We start from the raw sequence: 25580 nt of genomic DNA, 5'->3' as shown, positions 1-25580 counted from the left end.
GCCAGACGCGGGATTGAATCATTGTCCTCCCAAATGTGAGTCCAGTGTGCTAGCCACTGCGCCACCTCGCTTGGTGTAGTGACGAGGGAGACGGAAATCTGCTCTGGAGTCTGCCCTCCAATACTGTCCACTAGGGTTTGATAAAATCAGTTGCTTATTCCTCATACCTCGATTGTACTGTCCTGACTGTGTGAGTGGGTGCATTATTGTCCTGAAATAAGGCATCATTGTTGGGGAACAACATTTGAATCATGGGATGCACCTGATCACCTAAAATGATCACATAATCATTGGCTGTAACCTGTAAGACGACCTTCGAGAGTAATGATGGTACCAGCAGAATACCATAATATGGCTGCCCACACCATCACACTTCCACTTAACTTCCACTTAACCCTTGGAATCAAGCAATCAGGATTGTAAGCTTTTTTTGGCTTTCTCCAGATGTAAACGTGGACCGATGATGGAAATTAAGAAAACGTTGACTCGTCGGGCCATATTAAGTGTTTCCAATAATCAGCCATCCTGGATTAATGCTCCCGACACCATGTTTTATGCTTCTTTGCACTGGTTGTTGTCACTAATGGTTTTGGTACAGCAGCTCGTCCACGGATATTCACTTTATGGAGATCTCGGCAGACAGAGTGTTGATAGATACGGGGTCTCGAAGATTGCTATTGAGCTCTGCAGTCACTTTAGTCGCCGTAATTTTGTGTTGTTTTAACACAATTCGTGTTAGCATAAGATGATCTCTGTCACTTAGTTTTGATTTTTGTCCACTATTACATTTACATGATGATGCCTTCCATATTTCGTGTAGGCAGTCGCAACTGTTGAAACAGTTGCTCTTGAAACATTCAATGATCTGGCTGTCTCTGGTGCTGATGCCCCAGCTAATCAGGCCCCCACAATCTGCCCTCTTTGGAACTCTGTTAGGTCTTTCATTGCACGTTGACCTTGGCCCCTGAATGCAATATGAAGTGTGCACTACTTGTAAACAACCTGCACTGATGCCTAGTCTGTACTGAACATGCACAGTCCAGCACAACACGTGCCTTGCCTGAGTTTTTGACCATCAAACACAACCATCCCATTACTACCACTGTTCACATTATTTTTCCTGTCCCATGTACAGTGCCGCATTGAGACAGTATCCCCGGCTGAAAGGTGTGACGAAAGATCGGATGTCATTAAATGTTTTAAAGAAGATGATAATGAAATTTAAAATACAAGCGCGCTTGGTGTGGTACCTGGAAGAGGAAGGTGTCCTATTTCGGTAGAAGCTACTGACAAAGTTGCTGTTGCTGTAACTGACCATGCAGCACATATGCTGGGGAGTACTAGTGCTTGTGCAGTGTCATGAGAATTGTCCATCACTTGGTCAACAGTATGGAAAGTTCTGTGGTCTATTTTACATTGGTATTGGTACAAGATCCAAACTGTGCAGCAACTGAAAGCTAATGAACCACAGCAGTGTTCAGAATTTGCTCTTTGGTTTCTGGCACACATTGAAGTTGATGAGATGTAGCGGGAAATATTCTATGGAGTGACGAGGCACATTTTACACTACAGGGCGCACAGAATACACAGAACTGCCAAATTTGGGATACTGTTAAACAGTGTGTTGTGCACGGGGACCCACAGCACTCGCTGTATGTGACTGTGTTGATGTGGATTCACAAGCACCTTTATTCTCAGTCCAGTCTTCTTTAAAGAGAATACACCCTGACCACCTGTCATGTACACTGGGATGTCTATGCATTATTGAGACCTCCTTGTACAGCATGTGATACCTGCTTTGAAAGTGCTTAACTGTGCGGAAACAATTGTTTTCATGCAATATGGGGCAACACCTCATCCCAATCACACAGTGAAAGGATCTGCTTAATGCAACCTTCCACAAACATGTTATCTCCAGAGGTCTTCCAGATGCATGGCCTGCAAGATCACCTGGTCTGAGTCCACATGGTTTTCGGCTCATGGGATATCTAAAGTAATGCATTTACCATGGACACATTGGGTCTCCCCCCTGATCTGAAGGGCAGTGAACAGGAACACAGTTAGTCAGATTACACCAGAACAGCTGCGAACAACTGCTGACCACGTCATTTTACAGATGCAGCATATCACTGACATCTCTGGTGATCATTTTGAACAAATTGTGCAAGCGGCAGTTAATAATAAAATCAATGTTATGCCTTTCTCACTTGTTTGACCTTTTCTGCCCATGTCCCATTCCTACTCGATTACATATGGAAACATTCTAAACACCTTTCTTGATTTTACAACACCGGATTTGCACCTAGTGACCAAAACTGGAACTTTTTCCCCGATGTAAATTGGTTCCGCTTTAACGCATTAGAATGTATACCAAGTTCTGCTGCCCACAATAATTACAGCCCACAATGGACCTCTTTGAAGAAAAAATATTTTAACTGTCTTTCATATTGTACTATCTTACACCAAATTTTCACAAACATTTCTGACATGAGGGCAACACGTTTTTGTTATTTTAGGTGACATTGAATGTAATGAGCCCAACATTACACCCAGCCTCCTTACTCCATCCCCTTCCCCTCTCCTCTTTGTTTCTTTCTGATTCCTTTTTAATATTTAATTCCCCTATTCATTTGTTCATTTCTCTTCCCTATCTACATTTTGCTTCTCCCTCTAGTTGTATATCACACTTGGACTGAAGCTGGCACAGTGCTTACCAATATACTCTGACACCTTCCCCTTCATCTTTGTTTTCCCTCATTCTCACAAGTCTCTCTCATCCTGGGTCTGAGTAATCTGTCACTCCTTTATATCATCTTCCCGTACTACTTTTTCTTCCTGAGAAAGGAATATTGTTCTAGAGGCTATGATTAGTTCCTACCCTTTTAAATGTGTCTATCAGCAGTATCAGAATTTTGCCACCTGAAAGTAAATACTGGCCGGTCATTTTGTCATAATACAAAATGGAGTAGTGTTACAGTACTGCTACAATGACAGGAACCCAACTTCAAAATAAACCTACTTTCTCTACATACTCTAAGACACCAAAAAACCCTTGTACAATTGAAGGCAGCATATAAATCAGGATACTGAACTTGATGTACAAGATCAAAAAACTGACAAGCTCAAACAAAGGAACAGAAGAGAGGTCTAATGATATGTTAAGAAAAAGGTGAGTGAGAGCTCAGGAAAACTGGCTAATGGAGTAACAAAGTCAGGCAAATTACACTGTCAGGAGGAAGAAAGCAATCTCTTCTGGTCATGCAACGGTAATGAACAGGACCAGGCTGATAAAAACAGCATCACACAAGTTAAGGAACTCAAAGGTAATACTACAGATCACAGGGCATGACGATGGGGCTACGGATTGAAAGCTCAGTAAGGTAACATAACAAAAGCACTGGATAGAAATATCTTTAAACAGAAAATTGTGGACTAGAGGGTACCATTAGTTGAAGTCATGCCAGTCCACCAACGACCAGGGGCAGAAGAATGACGAATGCTCATATCCAGATGATGTAGTGTACCACATACAATATAATTTTTTTTTGCTTCGTTCCACAATGTATGATTCAATAATATACAATGTCGGGACAGGGGGGGGGGGGGGGGGGGGGGGGGAATCTGAAGCATCCAGAAGTGGAAGAGAAACAACTGCAACTTCGCAGGCTGAGAGGATATGTTACGACATTAAAAATAGAGTCAAATTTACAGAGAATTTGGCAGTATGATCCCACTTATCAGTTAAATGTTGCAACCACTCTGGCCTGAATCCATGCACTGACTTGGTTGGGAAGGTTGTCAGAAGACCGTTGTACACCCTCCTGAGGAAAGACTGGTCCACAATTGTTGCAACCAGTCCTGGATATCCTGGATGCTGACACTGGGATGGAGCTGACATCTGAGCTGGTCCCAAATGTTCTGTTGTCAAGAGATCTGGAGATCTTGCTGACCATGGGAGTACCTCAACGGCATACCGGCAGTTTATAGAATGTTGAAAAATGGCACAATGATAGGGTCACGTGATGCAACATATGAGGACACAGTATTCTGTGACCTACCACTGTGCCATCAGAATTCCCTCAATCACTAACAGCTGTGACCTGAACTCATACCCAATGGCTCCAACATCATGACACTAAGAGTAACACTGCTGTGCCTCTCCAAAATATTGGGAGAATGGGACCTCTTCCCAGGTCACCACCACACTTGCTGACAATGGTCATTTTAGTCACTGTAGAACTGCAATTCATTGCTGAACACATTGTGATACCATCCAACAGCAGACAACGCTTCCTGGTCATGGTGCCACTCAAAATTCATCTGTTTGTGTTGTGGTGTTAATCGCTGCCTGTGCAATGGGCGGTAATTCCCTAGTCTGGTTGCTGCTAGTCTCCGACAAATGGTGTGGCAAGACAGAAGATATTGCAGGTAGGCAGATCTGAACAGGTTATGATGTGCTTGGTGTGTAGTACGATAATCTTACCTTCTGGTGGTCAGACAGGGCCGACCAGAACCTTGACAACAAGTATGCCTGCCCCCAATTTCCCATGCAGTCCAACATCGGGCCACTGTACACCCAAATGGTCCACAAATCTGGATATTGCACAAATCAACCAGCTAACCAAGTGTAGACATATATTGAGGCCTTTTTCTGGTTTATCAGGTGCTGATAACTCTCTCTCACACTATTATGTTGCATCTTTGTGCCCTTCACAGTGATCAACCATCATCTCACACTGTTCGTGGCCCTTCACACCCCTTACATACCAGGCCTGGTAACAACACTAAATACGAACAACACTCCTGCTCTCTGGTGGCCACTGCACCTGCCCACAGAATTGGAATTCTAATCACTTACAGAACTGCCAATGGTTCATACATGTACGAAGTTACACTGACATTCAATTTTCTCCTGTGTCCTTCACTTTTTTTGTCAGACAGTGTATTTGCTCCTCAGTGTTCGTAAAATAACCCCTTAGGAGAAACACCATATTTTCTTTAGAATAATATCATTTAAAAGAACTGAAAATGTGTACTTACACCTTTTAATTTTGTGACTGCAAAGTCTAAGTCCACCATTAATTTATCAAGCACTAAGTTTACTGTTACTGGAGGAAAAATTAAATGAAAGAAAAGAATAGTAATATACACAAGATAATGGTCCACAGTTATAGGTGAAAACCTTAAAGAAACAAGTGTCACTTAAAATGAATTGCTGATACAATGTTCATGGCTCACGTGTATGCAAGTGTTGTCTATTGGTTGCACAAATTTGGCCAAACCGTTTATTATTATTTTTTTTTATCACCAATGTGACTAGGATGATTCTGGAAAGTGTTATAATGTTAATAATTATAGTTGTTTCATAACTTAATAAGTATGTAGTTTTTAGAATTATTTGCTCTTTGCTTGCTTACCTAAAAGATGTTGCATGGACCTAAGAATTTGGGGAATACTCACATCCCATACTAGTGTAGACCCAATATTTATAGATTTATGGTATATTTGGCATAGGTATGTATGTTAGTGAATATGAAAAAAATATAATTTATTACTTTCACAAATACTCCAAGATGACAGAAGGTATATTACAGTTTAGCTTCCCATCAAATGCATTGAAACAGTGAACTACTGCTGTGAAAGACATGAGATGACCTATACCTGCAACATGCTTTCACTATGTACATGTCCTTTTTAGCAGTAAGTAATACACACTTGGAGATGAGACATGACACACCAAGATGATAATGTCTGGCTACTTAATGGAATTGTAGTAAATTTGTTCAATAAAACTTTTCTTGTTCACTAATAAAGACTGTTGCTATTACATGACATTCTCATTTCACGTCTGTGTTTGTTCATAAAACAACTGTTTGATAAGAAAGAGTGTGCCGAGACAGGAGGAATGAAATGCTTTTGCCCGGGTTTATTAAACTTTACTCTTCATATAGTGATCTGATGGCTATTTAGCACCATGTGTCCTGTGAAGGTGAGTGAAACATGTTTTAAAACACATGAATTATTTAGGACAAAAAATCAAATGAGGTCATTATAAAAGAAAATGAGTGCAAAGATACACCCCAAAATAAAATAAACATGTTCCTAACATATACTGCAACTCAGTAATACAAAATGAAAAAAAAAATTAAATTACTGAGTTATTAACACAATATACACAAAATTGCTGTCAACAGTTTGAAATATATACAGATATATGGGGGGGGGGGGGAGAGGGAGGCAGGGGGAGAGGGGGGGGGGGCGAGGGAGGCAGGGGGAGAGGGGGAGAGAGGGGGGAGGGGGAGGAGGAGGGGGAGGGGGCGAGAGAGAGAGAGAGAGAGAGAGAGAGAGAGAGAGAGAGAGGAGGGGGGAGAGTTCATAATTTATATGCTGTTGTTAATTATTACAAACCTTTCTCAAGAGGCATTGATTTCTTCTATATTTAAATGCGCAATGAACCTGAGTCGCATTTGAAGAGCAGGCCTCAATCTTCGAATAATACACTCTACTTCATTTTTCATTGTGTCACCAACGAACATGTACTTTATATGATACCTGAGCTGTTGCTAAGGAAATAAACTCTATTTGAAATTAATACATAATGATTAAAAGTTTCGCATTCACAATGCATTTAAACGTCATTAACACTGATTCTTATAGCTACGTAAAATGTAAGTTACAAAAGAAAAGTATGATGAATCTATAGTATGAAACCATTCATACACAAAACTAAAACTGCCACAGACTGGCTGAAGGAGAGTCAGCAAATAGCAAAACTGTCCACAGCAGAGAGTTATATTTAGAGCTCTTCAGAGTTCTTCACTGTGAATGACACTCAAAACTCATTGTTGAATGACAGCACTTTCTAGCTCAATGTGGTCTGTGAAGACTGTAGAAGTATTAGAAAGGGAAGATACTTCTGAATTTGGAAATATATCTGTGGAAGCCACATTGTGATGCTATCCACTGGATGCTACAGCTTCTAAGTTGTATAAGAGGCTCTACAGTGTAGATTTCTGCAGTGTACTCAGCATGTAGGAAAGTACGCTGTACTGGTATGCATGGATGACCAAAGTTGATACTATGAGCATGAGACAATAAACAATACAGTGTAATAACCAACAGGAACTAGTTACAGGAAGGAATGTAACACAGAAAAAGCTGGCTGCCAGTGATGTAGTGACAATTAGGGCCTGCATTTTAATGGTAAGTCACATATTTTCCCTCAACTTTAGTATAAATTTTACAACAATGTATGCACAAATCCGGGTACTACAGTGTAGAACAATGTATTTTTATTGAGGATATGAAGCCATATTTATAGCTTTTTTAGAGGTCATATTTTAGACAACTTTTGCCATAAAAGATCATATTTCGCCCAACTTTGGCCAAAAATGCATATATCTCTTAAAGGACACAAGAATAAAAACATGAAATGTTTCAGGTGACATAGTCACAAATAAACACACAAATTATTACAAAGCTTTATGAATCAGGACTATAGACAAACAGCGTAACGCACTGGGCAATTCTCTGACATAAGACATAGTTGCACACGGTTGACAAAACTCTCTCGACACCAAGAGAGCAGCTTCTGACGTAATAAATACCAGACATGCGGTCATACTATTCAATTTAAATACAAACTCAGTCTGGTTCAACATGCCAAAAGTGAAGTGCTCCAACAGCATGGAGCTGCAAGGTTATGTTTGTGATTTTGGAGAGAAGTTCTTCAGCACCGATGGGGAAATGTTATTTTGAAAACCATGTGAAGTAAAAATTAATGAAGAAAAGGCACTGTAATATGCAACAACACTATAATACCATCAAATACAATAGCTGTAAGTAGAGAAGTGCTGAAAATGACAGCAGACAAATACTGTTATTCGAGCAGACAGGTCCATCTTCAACTTTGTAAGCATTCTTCAAGGACTTATGTGAGATGACGGTGTATTGCAACACCCCATTGGAGAAGCTGAAAATTCCACACTTCAGGCAGTTCTTGGAGAAGTACACAAAACTTACAGTTCCAGTTGAATCATTGAGAAAGAACTGTTTATCTATATGCTATGAGGAGGTGCTCAGCAACATACAAATTAGTGTTGCTGACCAAAAAGTTTGGGTGTTCAGAGATGAAACCACTGATACGGGTAGGTGTTATGTTGCAAATGTAGTTTGTTATAAAAGTTGACAGGACTGGAGAAATGTTCCTCCTAAAGTGTGACAGAATGTAAGTAAACAGCTCATAAATTGCCGTTTTGTTTGATAGCTCTATGAAGCTACTGTGGCTCGATGGCGTGAACAGAGATTATGTTTTGCTGCTTGTTACTGACGGCGCTTCATACATGGCTAAAGCAGCCAAGGGGCTTCAGATTATTTACCTTAGTATGGTGTGTATAACATGCTTTCAAACGCATTACACAGAGTTGCAAAAGAGATGCAACCAAATTACCCTAATGTGGACAAATTAATTTCATGTGGCGAGAACATCCACGTAAAAGCTCCTCCACTATGAGTGCATAAATTCATGGAACAAGCACCTTCACTGCCCCTTTGCCCCTCCTTCAGCCTGTTTTTATACAATGGCTTTTCTTAGTTTAATGATGCTGAGTATTATTTCACCAACTACACCAAAAGAAAGATAATCTTTTGTGAGCTTCATAGCAATGAATCAAGTACTATCAAAATTGTGAAAGAATACTGGCAATATAACCAAACAACGCAAAGGGAACTGTAAGAAATGACCTTCCCTTCCCACTTGTAACACTTATTGCCCCACAATGGCAACTGGCTGTTGTAGGTAAATAACCAGCAAAAGCTTAACATCAATATATTAAAGAAACTAAAATAAGCAGCGTGACAATGGGCAACACTTGGCACAAAGGACACGATAATCAAATTCTGGAATCTTCAAACATTATATCAAGCTGAGGAACTATCACAACTCAGAGCAGTAGCAGAGAGATATAGACTCAACATCCTGCGAATAAGCGAAGTGAAATGGAATTAATTTGGAGACATGAATACCTTGAGTGGACTTACATTTCTGTATTCTGGAAAGCCAAATACTGATGAACCACATATGGAAAGGGTGTGACTACTCCTAAATAAAAGTCTAAAGCACAGCTTGATAATTTGGAAGCCAGTGTCTTCAAGAATTCCCACGGCAAGATTCAAGGGGAGAGTGGAACCCATCTCTGAAGTGCAGTGTTACATACCAAGTGAAGAAGCTAGTGAACAGTATGACGGCAATTTCTATGTGTAACACCAGAAAACAGTCTAGAACACCAGCAGGAAAGCTGTTTTAATTATGATGGGTGATTTTGATGCAAAGATGGATGCAGTAAATCTTCGAATGAAGCAACTGATGGGGTGACATGGAGTGGGCTGGTGAATAGTAATGGAGAGCTTTTGGTGGATTTCTGTGCCAACAATGATCTAATCATTAATGGCACAGTCTTCCCTCATAAAGAATGTCATAAAATATCAAGGGTACCTAAAAATCTTCACACCCAGAACCAAACTGACCATATAGCTTTCAGTAAAAAGTGGAGAAAATCCCTCACATGTGAGAAGCCGAAGGGGAGCAGACATAGATAATGACCACCATCTTATGACTGCACATGTTTGCATCAAGAAAGCCGCTAAAAAAATGTTTCCACTCAAAAAGAGAAATTTGATGTTGGCAAGTTGAAAAATGAAAGTAGCAGCCAAAAGTTCACACTAGAACTGAGATACTGATTTTGAGGACTTTCAAACATATGAAGGGGGCATTAATGAACACTGGGAGAAGAAGAATATAGCCTTTGTAAAGTCAGAGCTGAAAAAATTGTTGGCTTCTGGAACCCAAGACGAAAGGAATAGATGTCACAAAGAATCTGGAATTGTGTTGAGCAATGAAGAGAAGTAGAATTAAAACTGAACATTAGCAAGACATGGCTCCACAAGATGAAACTACAGGAGGAATATAAAGCTGAAGACATGGAGATGAATAAGTGTGTTAAGGCTGATTGCAGGAAGACCCTCAATGAAAAGAAAGTCACCCGCAATCAACCTGTAAGGAGCAAACAATGATATCTCATTACCAACAATGATGCAACAAAGAGAACCCGAAGATGAAGGTGATCCTGAGATGGTAGAAAATATGATTACCTCAGAGCCATCTTTAACAGAAGAGATCGAGACAGCAATTCAAGCAGCTAAAGAATGGACAGGCCCCAGAAGCAAATAACATTGCACCAGCACTTCTGGGCACTGACCCAGACACAACCACTGATCTTCTTCACCCTCTCTTGATAAACATCTGGAACTTGGAGAGCATGTCAAAGGAGTGGTGAGAAGGACTCCTTGTTAAATTGCCATAATTGGAGGGAAATCACCTTCCTTTTGATTCCAAGTCAAGTGATGGTGCGAATAATCCTTGATAAAATCAAGATGCACATCGAACTGCAGATAAGAAAGGAGCAAGCCGGTTTAAGAAGTAACTGTCCTTGCATAGATCAAATAAACTTAAGAGTCATTATAGAACAATCAAATGAATTCATCACTAGTCCTCACATCTTCTGTAGACTCTAATAAGGCCTTGGACTCAATAAAAATGAGTCATATGTGGAAATCTTTGAAAAATTGTGTGATACCAGAGACGACAGTAAAAGTTATTGGGAGACTTACAATAACTGCACATGCCAAGTCATCCACATGGGTAAAGTTATGGAGCCCTTCCCAGTTAAGTCTAGAGTTCACCAAGAATGTATTTTATTTCCAATTATCTTTTTACAAGTGTTATATAAAGTGATGAAAGTGCTGGAGGAGGAGAAGCGATTGATACTACGGGAATTGACTGCGTGATCAGAAGATCTTTTTTTGCCAAAACTTGCCTCCTATCAAAGTATCATGCTGACATGGGAGGAAAGCTGCAGGACCTTGAACATGAAGCTAAGATTGACGGGCTGAAAATGAATGCCGCCAAGACGAAGATTATGAAAATCAATACAAGAGACACGAGAAAGCTAAGAGTCAATAATGAGGATACTGAAATGGTAAACAAGCTCACATACCTGGAGAGAGTAGTTACTGAATATGAAGGAGCATCTGCAGATGTCAGAGCAAGAATCCAAAAGGCAAATGGGGGCTTCATCCAGCTGCATCCATTATGGAGGGACACAGAGATTTCTGTAACAACTAAACTTCAAATATTTAGAACAAGTGTGAAAACAGTGCTGCTATATAGTTGTGAACTTCATCACCAAGAGTTTGTAAGTCTTTCTCAGGAGATGTCTTTGGAAAACTCTTAAAATCTTTTGACCAAATGCGCTATCAAACAAAGACCTTTGGAATCAAACAAGAGAAGAATCTATCGCCATTCAAATCAAGAGGAGAAAGTTGAGCTGCCTCAAAAAGGCCAGGATGCTGTAGAGAGACAATGTTTCTTCTGGAACCCGCAGGGTGAAAGGAACCGAGGAAGACCAAGGATATTATGGAGGCAGAGTGTGCAGGAATAGGACTAGGAGGAGGAGAAAATATTTGCAGAATTGAAGACTCTTCCTTGAAATACAGTGTGCTGGCAGAGCTCTATCGAAGCTCTAAGCTCATCACAAGAGCAACACAAAATAAATCAAGTAAGTCACTTACACTTTCTGCCATCATTATTATAAAATTTGTAATCTATCAGAGAGCTTAACTTAAGGTAAAAAATAAACCTTGAAGCTTCGTTTTTTTTAAGTGTGTACTGCCCTTTAAGATATCTCAAACATGCCAGTAACGTTTTAAATAATGGCATAAATGGCTGGTTTTCTGGACCGAAAATTTTTCTAAGTGGCTGGACCTAGACTTAATACTATAACCCTCTAACCGCATGTGATTTTCCAATTTTTCATACAAAATCATGGAGCGTTTTTATTCAGAAAAAAAATTATCTACAAATTTATAAAACTTTTGATTAGTGTGCTTGAGCACCCAACAACACACAAACTACAAGAATTTCAGGTATACAATAGTTGTAACTTAAAAGCACAAATAAACCATTCAAAAAAAGCGAAAATCAGAAGCTTCTGATCACTTGTTAGGTACATGAATCCAATGACCATATCAAGAAAAAGGATACAGAAGGTCACAGATAGGATCCATATACTGCAGAGTTGGTGAATTCCTGTCCACTTGTTCCAATAATTCATAGAGCTCAAGCGTAAGGTCCAACACACAACGTGGACGATCTGTGTTCAGTCTTTGTAGAAATGGGCCCACCAAATGGCACAAAAAGAGCAACTGTGCTTCACTTTGGACAAGTGGCCGTATCTGCTCTTTCACAAACCTGAAAAAGGGAACAGATACTGACAAATAAACACAAGTACTTTCAGTTTTGTGTTCTGCATTTCAAGCAACATTCATTTAGCAGGAACATATTTGTTGGCAGATTATGCACGGTGTATCATAATTAATGGTACAATGTATACAGTTGAAAATATACGATACTAGAAGCAAAGCAATCTCAGTACACATGGGCTCTAAAATTTGTACCTTAAGAGCTATGAGCACTTCTTCAAGTGAAACAAATTTCTTCTACTGCAAGCTCTCAGCTTTCCAAACTTTGAGAAGTGGTAGTACGGACCAAAACAAGAAAAAAAGTCCAGTAAACATGAGCTCTAAAGTGCATACCTTGAGAGTTATGAACACTTCTTCATCTCCACTACTGTGAAACACATCTCTTCTACTGGAGAAGTGCTCATAGCTCTTAAACTACGCACTTGATAATTTTTTCTTGTTTTAGTCCACACTGCCTCCTCCCAAAATATGGAAAACAAAGAGTTTTTAGTATGAGAGATTTGTTTCACAGTAATGAAGATGGAAAAGTGTTCACAGCTGCTTCAGTATGCATTTTTGAGTCCTTGTTTACCGATATTTTTTTGTTTCTAATGCCGTGTACTTTCAACTGTATGCATTAACATTGTTAATTATGTTACATCTAGTATACATTGAGATAAATAAATGTGAAAAGTTAAAATTGGGCTAGACTGATGGATCCCAGTTTTTTCTAGCACTTTAGCCATAACTTCTACTGGAGAACATCCTTTTGAACATCCTTTTACTTCATGCCCACCTGCAAATTAAAGGCTTCTCTGTTCAACAAGTAGTGATCTAACCTCATATACATATTTATTCTCTATTCTGTATTTTCCACCCTCATAAATATGAAAGAACAGTGAAAAAATTCCTCAAAAGGCACCTGGGGTTAACATCATCTATTAAATCCAAAACATATCACACATAGTACACACTAACACAAAACTTGTGGTATTAATTACAGTGTACAAGAGTACAAAAGAAGAAAGTATACCATGACGTACACTTATAAGCCTAAACATTATGAGCATCTACTTATTAATCTATTGGTTCACCTCTGGAATGCAGTTCTGCAGTGATCCTGCATGGCACAGATTCAACAAGTCCTTGATAGGTTTATGTCTATGCACAGGTACATAAATTATGGGCTAATGATTTGTGAGTGCCAAGCTACATGGTGACACACACAACTGCAGAAAAAAGATACGCATCCCTAAGTCACCTTATTAACAAATGAGACTTGCAACCAGAAGTTTTATTATATAATAAGCAAAGAGTAAAATAGAATAACATGCAGAGTATAAATGTACAGATATTGGTGTCGGGTTTTATTTTTATTTTGCATGTGGTGAGCCGCATTGACAGACAGCGTACGTCTTCAGCATGGGATGGTGGTCAGAGCGATTTCATGAGAGGAAGTAAATGAATTGGAGCGACTTCATGAGAGGAAAAACCTGACTGGGTGTGGAAATTCCATAAACTGCCATCCTGTTCTTTAAATGTGGTGGAGTTGCAAAGAATGATTTTATTGACAATGGACACATGTTGTATGTGATGAAATCGAACTTTGAACATTATTACTGTTTACTGGTATACTGAATGATGGTCGTTGTCATAAAATGTGGTTAATGATGAAAAAAATATACAATTTTTTACCTCAACAGTACTATGGAGAGTTATTTGCAAAAGTGGAGTTCAAAAATATCAATTCTGGACTTTAAAGTAATTATCACAGATTTTGAGAAGTCTGAGAGAACATCGGTCACACGAATGAAAAGCAGACAACACAACATTAGAAGAAATAGTTATAAAGCAACTGGTGCCCAGCAACATCTGAGATGTGTTCCTTTAGATTCACATCAGGTGAATTTGGTGGCCATGATATCAATGTGAGTTCACTATCATGCTCCTCAAACCACCATAACATGATTCTGGTCTTGTGATACAGACTGACCCTATAGTAGAAGATAGTCCCCAACAGCCCATGTCTGGGTTGGGGTACAGGTTTTGAGCAACCATTCACCTAGATGGTAGCACATCCAGACACAAAAATCAACCAGGCGACATGTTTCCATCGATCCACAATCCAATCTCAATGGTTCTATGCCTGATGCAGTTGTAATTGACAGCATTGTTAGGTCAACATGGTAACATGTGGGGGGTCATCTGCTGTGGACCCCATCTTCAACAAGTGCATTAAATAGTGTGTTCCAAAATATCTGGGCCTTTAACAGCATTGTACTCTGCTTTACAGTGTGGGTAAGATTCATTCCGTGGTGAGACATAGACGTCCATTACCACCTACTCATGGTTTCATCGTACTTCAACCATTTTCCTAAGATATTAACAACAAAAGCACACAAACAGTTGATCAGCTTTGCTGTTTCTATGGTGCTCACTGCCAGGTGCCAGACCACAGCAATCTACCATTTGTCAAAGCCATTTATGTCAGTATATTTCCCCAGTTGTGACCCATACTGACTTCATTTATATACTTTATTTACCATATTACATGCCTCAATGCCTCCAGGTGGTATTCAGTCTAGTGATGGGCAGTGGTAATAATGTTTTGGCTCATCAGTGGATGTACACTAATTAATATGCAAAGTGAGAAACATATCCATGCACCAATTCCTCAATTTATTCCACATATACCACACCTCACAGATGCTACAGTTCCCAGCAACAGGAAATATAATACACTATCAATTGTACAAATGTCTATCACAATTTAGAATAATATATAAATATACTGAGTAAATATTCAGCTGCTAAGATCTGCAAGACTAAATTACAAGCAATTAATAAAAAAGAGTAGAACATTCATCAAGAGTGGTAATACAATTAGAAGTTCTAATGAAAAATTTTGAACAAATAAACAAAAGGATTTTCACCATCCGATTTCGTAATAAATGCAATAAAAATTTAAGACAGCTAATTACAATGTAGTTTCATGACCACTAATAATGCTTATGCACATAAAAACTGAAATATTATGGTAGAAACAAAATCACAAAGTTCAGATTCACAACAGCTGACTACAGAAACCTAGTGAAACGCAGATTAACTGCTAGACCGTGTGGGAAGGTTTTGTAAAATCATTGTAAAAACTGTGATACAATTTGACACAAAATGCAGAACTCGACACAAACTTCTGAGTAAATGTATGGTAAATCATACGTCAGAGCAAGGTGTCAACTCATATCTCTTTTCAACCTACTTGTTTTGGCATAAGATTTACCTCACACTGACATGGAACTTCATTTCCTGGAACCTGTTTGTCAGATAATGGAAAAAAAAAGAGAGAGAGAGAGAGAAAGAAAGAATGAAAGAAAGAAAGAAACCTTTATGCAATCAAGAGAGAATTATTCACAACAGTCCTTCGGTGTTCATAGAAATAAATGTTTGGTTCTGTACATTAGTATAGGTTGTTATTTCATTGTATTAGTCACTGAAATTGCCTGCCTTAAAATCAGATATTTCTTTATATTTTTTTCCACATATTGATGACACCTTTATGGTGGGAACACAAGATAAATTTCTACTGCCCATCAAGGTCATTAATGAGGAGATAAAATTTAGCATAGGGATTGAAAATGAAATGTGTGGATGCAGGTTGGGCATACAATAGGAAAAATTAGTGGTCATGGATTAAAACCAGGTGACCAAAGTGTTATGCAGAATACCAGTAAATGGCTTCAGGAATGCTCTTAATAAAAGGACGTTATCAAGACCAAAACAAATGAGGTGACTGACGGGAGAGATAAGCAATGTACAGAATCCCAAACTGACCACAGTTTGCCGCAACTGCATCTATCAAGCTGAAACCTGACTGGTGATGCTCTGACTCAACTACAGCTTTTCCCTACCATTAAGTGCACGATCAGTCTTGGAACAATGCCAGTTTCTAACGAAACCTATAAATCGACGACACAGCTGCTAATCAACTTTTCTGTTGAATACCATCACACTTCTTCAATTAACTTCACTTAATTAGAATCCTCACTAGCTTATATTAGTAGAATCTTTGTCACATATGCAATCTACATTTTATCATATGTAACATGACACCCTTACACAATACTGCTGTTTAAATAAACTGTAACATTAATCTATAGCTGCAGAAACAAGTGTACAAACATATGCATTTTTTTAAAATTACTTACTGTGGAACAGTTGTAATCTGACCAACACCAGCATGATGCCACATTGAATGTGCCAGTGCAAGAGTGTATGAAAATTTGTTTTCTAGGAGAGCATCATGGGTAGCAACAAATTTAAAAATCTGGAATGGAGAGCTGCGATATGTCCAATGTGCCAACTGTGGGCAACTTATCACTTGCACCAGGCGTTCATGCAGAACGCACCAGTATGAATCGGGAAGTGCAGCCATGATGAGACCAATAGAGTTGATCCACAAATGAATTTGGCTTGGGGGAATCACTGTATAGCTGAAATTGTGAACGAAAATAGCATAATTATTAAATGACAAAACAGAAAAGAATAACAATGTGTCCACTTTATGTCTGCTCACCCTTTGGCAACAACATCCAGAAGGTTGTTTCCCACCATTGTAGGAGTAACAGGGACAGCCATTAGTTCTACACAAGTGACATAGAGAGCATGTGCTGCTGGATTTGGAAATTCATTAAATCTCCAATCTGTTGATGGAAACTGTGATTTTCCTGACATTGCTACATTAGAATTAAGGATCATTACACTATGACAACAAGAATTTTGTTTCACTTCTCAAAATACTAATAACAATGAATACATCCACAATTGCCATACAGTCAAGAAAATTATTTTAATTCAATACCAACGATATGGGCATTATTTTGTATGCATTTTATTCCAAGCATTACATTTTTCAATGCAAAGATAGTATCTGAATAGCAAACTTTAAATAGAACCATTTCAATAAGCAAAAAATTTCCACACTGAGAGAAACTGTTCACGTCTTCAACTCTTAGAAACACCTAATCACACTGTTTTAAACAAATATGGATCAATGGCAATATACTCAGATTTATCCAAGGAATGTTTCAACATCTTCTATATATTAGTACAAAAATATAGTCAGAGCAATGGTATTTGGATTCATCATCTTCTATCTATTAGTAAAAGAATATGAAACAAATACTAACAAAGAGATAGAGGGGCTGGCCAGTTACTTACCTCAGCTCAGTACAGCCGATAGATACACATAAAACAGAACTGAAAATTTACATTCCTAGCTTTCGGAACTTTGTTCCTTCATCAGGGAGGAGAGAGGAGAAAAAAGGGGAAGAAGGGAAAGTGGATTCAGTTACTCACAACCCAGGTTATGAAAGCAACAGGGAAAGGTAAACAGGGAGGGTAGCAAGGATGGAGGCATGGTTGTCAGGGTAATGGTATTGGTATGCATGCAACAGCATGTGCCACCTAATGTCACAAAATGCCGCATATAAAAATGCAATTTTCTGAGGCTCAAATTCTATTGGTGATAGAAAGTAAGAGTCAAATGTTTTGGATGGCCCTTGGGCTATGGACCATTTGTACACCCCACACTAACTGTCCCACCACACAGGGTCAAAGTAAGAATATTACACACTTCCTCCAGCTTAGGCATACAGAGCAAATCGCTCAGTTCTTTTTGCATTATATATGGTTTATGGTGCACCTTAAAGGGCTTATGAAGGCAGCATCATTTAGTTCATGGGCGGTTCCTGTAAAAACCCGAGAAACATGCTTTTTACGTACCAACACTGAGGCGCAGATTCCAAGATGACTATACACAACAAATGACTGAAATTTTCACAATGTACTCCAAAGATCCAGATCTCAAACAAACTGGAAAATTTTCTTGAATCTTTATCTTTATCCAAAATACAGAGGTTGAAAGTTATCGTGGAATTGGGTTACTCTGATAAAAGCTTTATAACTTTTAAAAAGAATTACTTCATTTCTGAATGCAACTGTACAATATTGTTTTTTGCAGGTTGAAAGTTATCGTGGAATTGGGTTACTCTGATAAAAGCTTTATAACTTTTAAAAAGAAGAATTACTTCATTTCTGAATGCAACTGTACAATACTGTTTTTTGCACTGGCAGCACTGAATGCCACTCTTCATCACTGCCCAAGTGCTGCACATACAAACGGATCAATAACAGAGATTTTCATACAAATCTGCGAGTATTGCTTTTAACTTTTCACAGACCTAAATAACTTAAAGGGTACCAGATTGGATATGAAAGATGCTAGAAAAAATGATAGTTTATGTTGCTATGTGTTTAATTATCTCAAGAAAGAAATCTTGCCTTTATTATAACCTCAAGAAGCTCATATGACCTTGTGCGTGGCTTCTGAAAAATTTAACATACCCTATTATATGGTATTCAGTAAGCACCATGTAAAAAAAAAAGGAGGTGAGTGCTCAGCCAGTATTTTCCAAAAAAGAAGAGAAATCTATATTGAAAGCTTGTGCCAAATGTTCTGAATAGGGATATCCACTTACAATCTCAAATTTGCACATATTTGCTACAACTCTTTTAGACAGACAATGCTGAACAATTTCTAAATTTAAAAACAGCCTTTCTGGACAAGATTGGGCACACTCGCTAATGAAGTGTCACAAAAACATATATTCTAAATGGGTTGCTACTAACATCAAATGAGCTCGAGCCGCAGTATCCCCTGAAAGTATGGAGGAATATATCAAGAACCATGAAACAACTTTAGAAGATGCATCTGACTCAAATATTTTCAATTATGATGACTATGACCGAAGTGAATATATAATAGAGGTGTTGAACACCCAAAAAAGGCAATGAGTTTTTCCGAAGTGCAACATCAATAATGGTTTGTGGGTCTGCTGATAGTGTGCTTTTACACCCTATATCCTATACAAAAGTCTACATCTTTATGACACTTGAAATGAAAGAGCTCATTATGGCCCACCATGTAGCAATAAGCTTTGTCGCTCAACAGGATCATGATTTAACTATACAGTTAGTGGTTGGAGCAATGCCCAAACAGTCAGAGATTGGTTTGTGAGTAGTTTTTTATCTCATGCAAAACACTGCATGGATATAAAGTTCTTAATGCGGATAATATTTCTTCTCATTTAGATGAAGAGGTCATAAAAATTTGTGATGAAAATAATGTTGATTTTGCATGTTTAGTGCCATGTGGCATTCTTCCACCCAATGAAAACAGCCTAGTGACAAGTGACGACAAAATTGGAAGATGAAAAACACTGGCAACTGTTCTAAAGAATACGTTTCTGGATCTTTTGAAAAAAGCTCTCGATAAAACACATCAAACTCAACCAAAACCAAATTCTTCTTACTAAAACATAACTTCTGGTGTGAAACAGAATATCATGAATGGGTTTTGTCAACTGGCATTCATTCTATTAACAAAGAAAAAGTTCTTAATCACTTCCCAAGAGAACATACTGAAGAACAAGAAATTGAAAGCACTTTGCAGATTTCTTGAAGGAATAAAGATATGGAAGCACTTCAAACCAACCTGCAAGAAATAATAATCATACAGATGAACAGAACACCACCATGGCTTCCGACCACATAGAAACAGAAATTCAAGCATTGGCTGAGTTGGTTTCATCTCAAACCTGAGCTGCAGGTGTACACAGTGAGGAAATTCAACACAGACAGTTGAATGAAAATGATCCTGATGAAGATGTGGTAGAATAGGAAGATGAGAGACAGAGTGGACTTTAGGAAGATTCTTATCAGTGAAATTCTTTGCGAGACATGACAAAAAGATGTGCAAATATGTTTGTCAAATTACTGAAAGAGATCCTTTACCTGTAGAAAGGTTAAGTCAGCTGGAAATGTGCATTTTGGCTCCAGCTTCCAGGGTTGGCAGTCGTGTGTATGTGAAGTGCACTTGCTTGTGTGAATGAATGGTGTGTGTCCAAGAACTGTTATGAGATTATCTGTTATCAGCATGCATTACTTACAATCCCAATAATCTCTTAACCTAGCCTTACACATCTAAAAAAATTTTCAAACAATGGAAAATCCAGGATGAAATGTAACAATACCAGAGAAGGAAAGTTGCTACTCACCATATAGCGAAGATGCTGAGTCGCAAGGGGGGGGGGGGGGGGGGGGGGACCCACACCCAGTCACCACTCCCATCATGCACTGGTGCTGCTGCTCGCAGTGTGGTTTCAGTTCTCTGAGACTGCAGACATGTGTGCCAGTTGCATTTGCATGAGTGTGTGTGTGCGTGTGTGTGTGTATGTGTATCTACTACTGATAAAGGCCTTAATAGACGAAAGCTATAATCGTGTGACTCTTTTTGTTGGGTCTATCGTGACTCAGCATCTCCGCTGTACGGTGAGTAGCAACTTACCTTCTGTGGCATCATTAAAAAAAAATTTCAAGTTTCAGCAGTGTGAGGGAAATGTATTCACATATTTACTTAACTTTTGTGTGTTAATAACGACTTCTTTACTATTTATTTCTTTTTAATTCATATTTGCACAAAACAAAAGCACTGTTTTGTAAATCCACAAGGTTGTGAACTAATGACTGCAACTGAACGTGACCTGATTGGCAAAGTTAGCCAGTCAAAGATGATCATACTTGACAGCGATATAACGTGAGATTAATGTTTATGCAGTGCAGATTTCCAAGTTCAGACTGATCTGAGCTCATTTTTCTGTGTTAATTTATGGTCAATTGTTCTGTACAATAGGCCTTAAAATTAAACAAATAAAAATAAAAAAGTAAAAAAAAAGACACTACCCACTCCATTCAATTGTTTTTGCACGTCCACTGCCATTTCTGACAGAAATGTCATCGGCAAACTTCAAAGTCTGTAAATATTTTAGGATTAAAGGAGCCCACTCACTGAAAAGCAGAAGCATTGAAATTGTCCATAGGCTCACACAAAAGAAAGAAAACATCTAGCTGGGAAAAGGGGGGGAGGGGGGGGGGGCATACGTGCGCTGGCACATCCCTATGTCCCTAATGGTGGTAGGGTACACTAACATGCAAATTCTATTTTTCGGTAGGTGGACTGGTTATGGTGCAGGTAGTGTTGGGGGAGGGGGCAGACAGAAGGAGGCAGGGAGAGCAACTGCGGGTGGGTGGGGGGGGGGGGGGGGGGGGGGGGCTAGACAGCTCGGAGGGAGGCGGCCATCTCCCTCTCCCTCTAAAAGCACCACCCGACACTAACCCCTCCACAATCAGTCCACCTGCCGAAAAATAGCATTGGCACGTTAGTCTAGCCCCACGCAGGAGCATAGGGGAGTGTGTGTGTGTGTGTGTGTGTGTGTGTGTGTGTGTGTGTGTGTGTGTGAACAAATCAACAGTTCTGCTTTTCGGTATGTGATTATATGATCTCCTTTAATCCTGACGTATTTTCATTCTACAAGAACTTTCCTACAACACTTAAACCTCAAAGTTTTTATTTCTTCATTGTTGACTAGACTATGAAAGTGCAAAAGCAAAGATCAAACAATGAGCTAGACGAGCAATGTTAGGGATGCTCAACATAAAACAGTCAGCCTAGCACAGAACTATAGTGCACCCAAGTTCATGGACTAACAACGGGATAATGATATTTCCTTTGTGTTGGACCACTGTCGGGTAGAATTTTTTTTAAAGAAATTTCCACCATTTAACTGTTAGATGTTCATTTATTTCACACAATCATGATTTCAGTTTTACAACCATTCTCAAGTGCATGTTGAAATGTTAAAGTATAGTCAATATATTCCTATGACCTGCATTCATCACTTCTGTTCAACTGACATTATTTTATCAGTAACACATCAATAAGTATGGAATGATGCCTGACCTTCCAATGGTACCCACACTTATATATGGTTGCTGCTCCAGCATCCTGGCAGCAGTCCATCAGTTTGGAAACAACAATAACGCACATGAATTGCCTGCGCAATTCTTTGTAGAGGTAGCATCTATTATGCACATAGGTCAAGTGGTTTTGTTTCCCACAGTAACAATGCACTGTGTGAGAAAACATCTGCGATGAGGACATTCTGAATGGAGTCATCTGTTGCTGTCTGACTAAGTTATGATTTGGTGACAAGCCTTACAATTAATACATTTGTATCAGAAGAGAGGGTAAAATGTGAAACGAAACCATATTTCTCATTTGAATGGATATAGCCACTCATAAACCCAACATTAACCAATTTTTTTTTAAAAATGACGTCATGTTCACTTTTAGCTGTAAATGTTTTATTTTTTATGCCACCACCAGACAGCAACAACAATCTGTAAATTCAAAACAAAGATGTAGAACAGACATTATATCTTATACACTTCGTAACTCACTGCCAAGGGATATGGGAGCTTATGGTAAATTCATCCACAACATTATTTGTCATATGTTGCAAAACTTCCAATCTTCCCAGTAATTTATTCCTGGCATTACACTGATTCTGTAAGGCACTAAATGACAACAAAACAAATTTAAGTACATAGCCATAATAACAAGAAAGACCAATTTAGCATCTTTAAAAAAAAAAAAAAAAGTGGTCATTGGAGACAAAGCACAAGCTTGGTATGATGAAGGATGGGAAACAAAATTGGCTGTGCCCTTTCAAAGGAGCCATCCTGGCATTCACCTTATGTGACGGAGGTGAATCGCAGAAAACCTAAATCTGAATGGCCACCTAATACGAGTCCAGTGTCTTCCCACTGCACCACTTTGTTTGCTACCAAATGACAAAGTCAGTCTTTATTGATGACATAAAATAAGATTTGTTCTTCTCTTACTTAACACAGAAAGGCTGCTTAACTTCAGAGGCCAACAGTCCTCACCCCACAATTGTTATTCCCGCTAACAAGAATACACTTATAATACTGTATTTTTGTAAATTGCTGGTGGATCACCTTTTTATTCATGAAATTTACCACAAATAAAATTCTTTTAATCTCAAAAAAGGATACTGTCAACAATGCGCCGAACTAATCGAATGTAATAGTCAAGCTCTGGTACCCAGCTGGCATCATCTGGCTGCCAGGTGAACATATAGGTCTGGTAAGCATCGGACAAGCTCCATCCAGGAGGACGGATATCTCGAAGTGAGCCCAGGACTGCTGACACAAGCTTCCTCTTCAACAATGGTCGGTCACGCAATTTCCGTTCATAATAGTGCAGTGTGTTATACAGGTATGTCACTGGACGATCTGCAGGTATGAAATTGAAGTGTAGCAAGTGATTAAAAAGTTTAGATACATTAATGCAGCTGTCATCACTTTTCAAAAGACATTATTATAACATAAAAAATCAGCTGGTGAGTCTTGTGTAATCCATTTACTGCCTTCTTTACAAAGGCTGCATAATAACACTATTTTTCTTCTAAAAAAATTCAGATGCATTAAAATATGAATGTACATCCTTTACTCATTACTGCTTTTGATTCTAAAAAACAAAAGAGTTCAAAGTGTCCAATCCAGCTTGACCAAAATGAGCAATATGACAATTTTCCATCAATTTAAGAGTTTGAGATTACATAACACCTGGATTTATTAATAAAATGTGCTTATATTTTTCTGTAAGATACATTAAATCTTTTGGAAACATATGCACTCTATGCACATAATTTAGCTTTGAATCTGTTATTTCCAAAATTAATAATAATAACAATAATAATAATCAGAAGCACACTACATGTATAGTCAAGATAAATGAGAGAAAAAGAACAATCTGGCTTATTTTATAAACAGCAGATTGTTTTCTCTGTTTAATGTCTCATATTCTAGTATGTCAGTGATGTAACAACTATAGAGACAATAAAGCACTATATCAGAAGGCCACACTAGCGCTGAACACTGAACTTGCTCTAAACACTGAATAAATGAAATTTAGTGAGCATATGATGCTTTACAATACTCACTGCTTTTGCTTTGGACACAACAGTTATTAATTGCCCTAAAATGGTGTGGCCCCAAAACCTAGTTACCTCTGAAAATGATGGTTTCTGTAAATGAATTTAATTTGTCACACAATGACTATAAAAGGGAAGAAAACTACCGGTGCGCTTCTCAACCTCTGCACAGACAATATATTTATGTGGATGAATAAGCTAAAACAATTGTGGATAAAAACTGCACAAAATATAATTAGCAACAATAGTACAAGCACTTCTTTAAATTCTGTAGCGAAGAACAGGTGTGCAGCTAGTTATGATATTCGAGAGGAAGATGCATACAATATACAGGATGGACTAATAAACACACAAGCCAAAATGAAGACATACGGAAAAGACGGGGGATGAGGATGGGGGAGAGCAAGGGAGGGAGGGAGGGAGGGAGGGGGGAGGAGGAGGAGCGGTAGGGAGAGGGAGAAGGAGAGGGAGTGGGAAAGGAGAGGAAAGTGGGGAGAGAGGGGGAGTAGAAAAGTGAGGGGGGAGGGCACAGAACAGTAGGGAAAGGGGAAAGATGAGAAATCAAGGTAGATACAGGGAATTTCAAGAGTGGCATGGAAGGGATTGCATCAGTCTGTTAAACACAGCAAGGGGACATCCAAAATGAGTAAAAAGTAAGAAATTTATAGCTGTAAAACATAATTACCATGAAATTTGTACAGGCAGCCCAGATGTTCAAGTAATGTCTCCAGTGATTTTGAAACTGGTGGAAGTTCCAAAAATCTATGAATAAGAATATCAAACACCTAATGGAAATAAAAAGACATTGGTTATTAATAATGTAATATAAAAATCGGAATTTTGCAATTTCAAGCAATCAGATAATGACATGGCCAGTAAATGCTACAGAAATTAACTCACTGGCAGAAATCTTAGACAAACATTGCCAAAATAAACAGGTAAGGAATGATATGGTGATGATGGTCCTCCTGTTTGCTCCAGAATTCCTTCTGGTGCAAATTTTTCTGGATATTTTCGATGAAATGCTAGGTGCTTCTCATGCCTGTAAAATAAAAACAATATTTACGTGTCAATAAAGGGCAAAGCAGAAGAAGAAATACAAAAATGACTAGGATATTAATTACAGGCATTTTGGGTGAGAAGCAGAAGATAGGTAGTTTTATTTCTTGTAGTGGTATTTTCCAATTATATTCTGAGTAGGTAGGTATGCTGGAAAACTTATCAGATTCAAAAGCAGAAACTGCTCACACCACTGAATTTATTTACATGATAACAGCAAAAATAAATAAAAGCTATATTTATGGTAGTTCAAAAAATTAAATTAGCAGAAAATCATATTAGACAGCAAAATGCTCTGTCATTAAAGCT

General features: G+C 38.5%; 1 protein-coding gene across 1 annotated transcript in view; it reads right to left on the bottom strand.

The window, feature by feature from the left end:
• Positions 1 to 25580, bottom strand: part of LOC126480764 (mediator of RNA polymerase II transcription subunit 23) — a 187260-nt gene that overhangs the window by 22375 nt on the left and 139305 nt on the right. Inside the window, exons 16-22 of the mRNA XM_050104054.1 lie at positions 25113 to 25254; positions 24898 to 24997; positions 23272 to 23511; positions 16871 to 17030; positions 16503 to 16787; positions 12101 to 12307; positions 6409 to 6552 (exon numbers count right to left, since the gene is read on the bottom strand). Of these exons, the coding sequence (XP_049960011.1) occupies positions 6414 to 6552; positions 12101 to 12307; positions 16503 to 16787; positions 16871 to 17030; positions 23272 to 23511; positions 24898 to 24997; positions 25113 to 25254 (1273 nt within the window). The 3' untranslated portion in view covers positions 6409 to 6413. The remainder of the gene's footprint in view (positions 1 to 6408; positions 6553 to 12100; positions 12308 to 16502; positions 16788 to 16870; positions 17031 to 23271; positions 23512 to 24897; positions 24998 to 25112; positions 25255 to 25580) is intronic.

Source organism: Schistocerca serialis, chromosome 5, assembly GCF_023864345.2.
Source record: "Schistocerca serialis cubense isolate TAMUIC-IGC-003099 chromosome 5, iqSchSeri2.2, whole genome shotgun sequence".
Taxonomy (NCBI): domain Eukaryota; kingdom Metazoa; phylum Arthropoda; class Insecta; order Orthoptera; family Acrididae; genus Schistocerca; species Schistocerca serialis.
The sequence above is the reverse complement of the archived record's forward strand: the minus strand, read 5'-3'. Positions and strand labels throughout refer to the sequence as shown.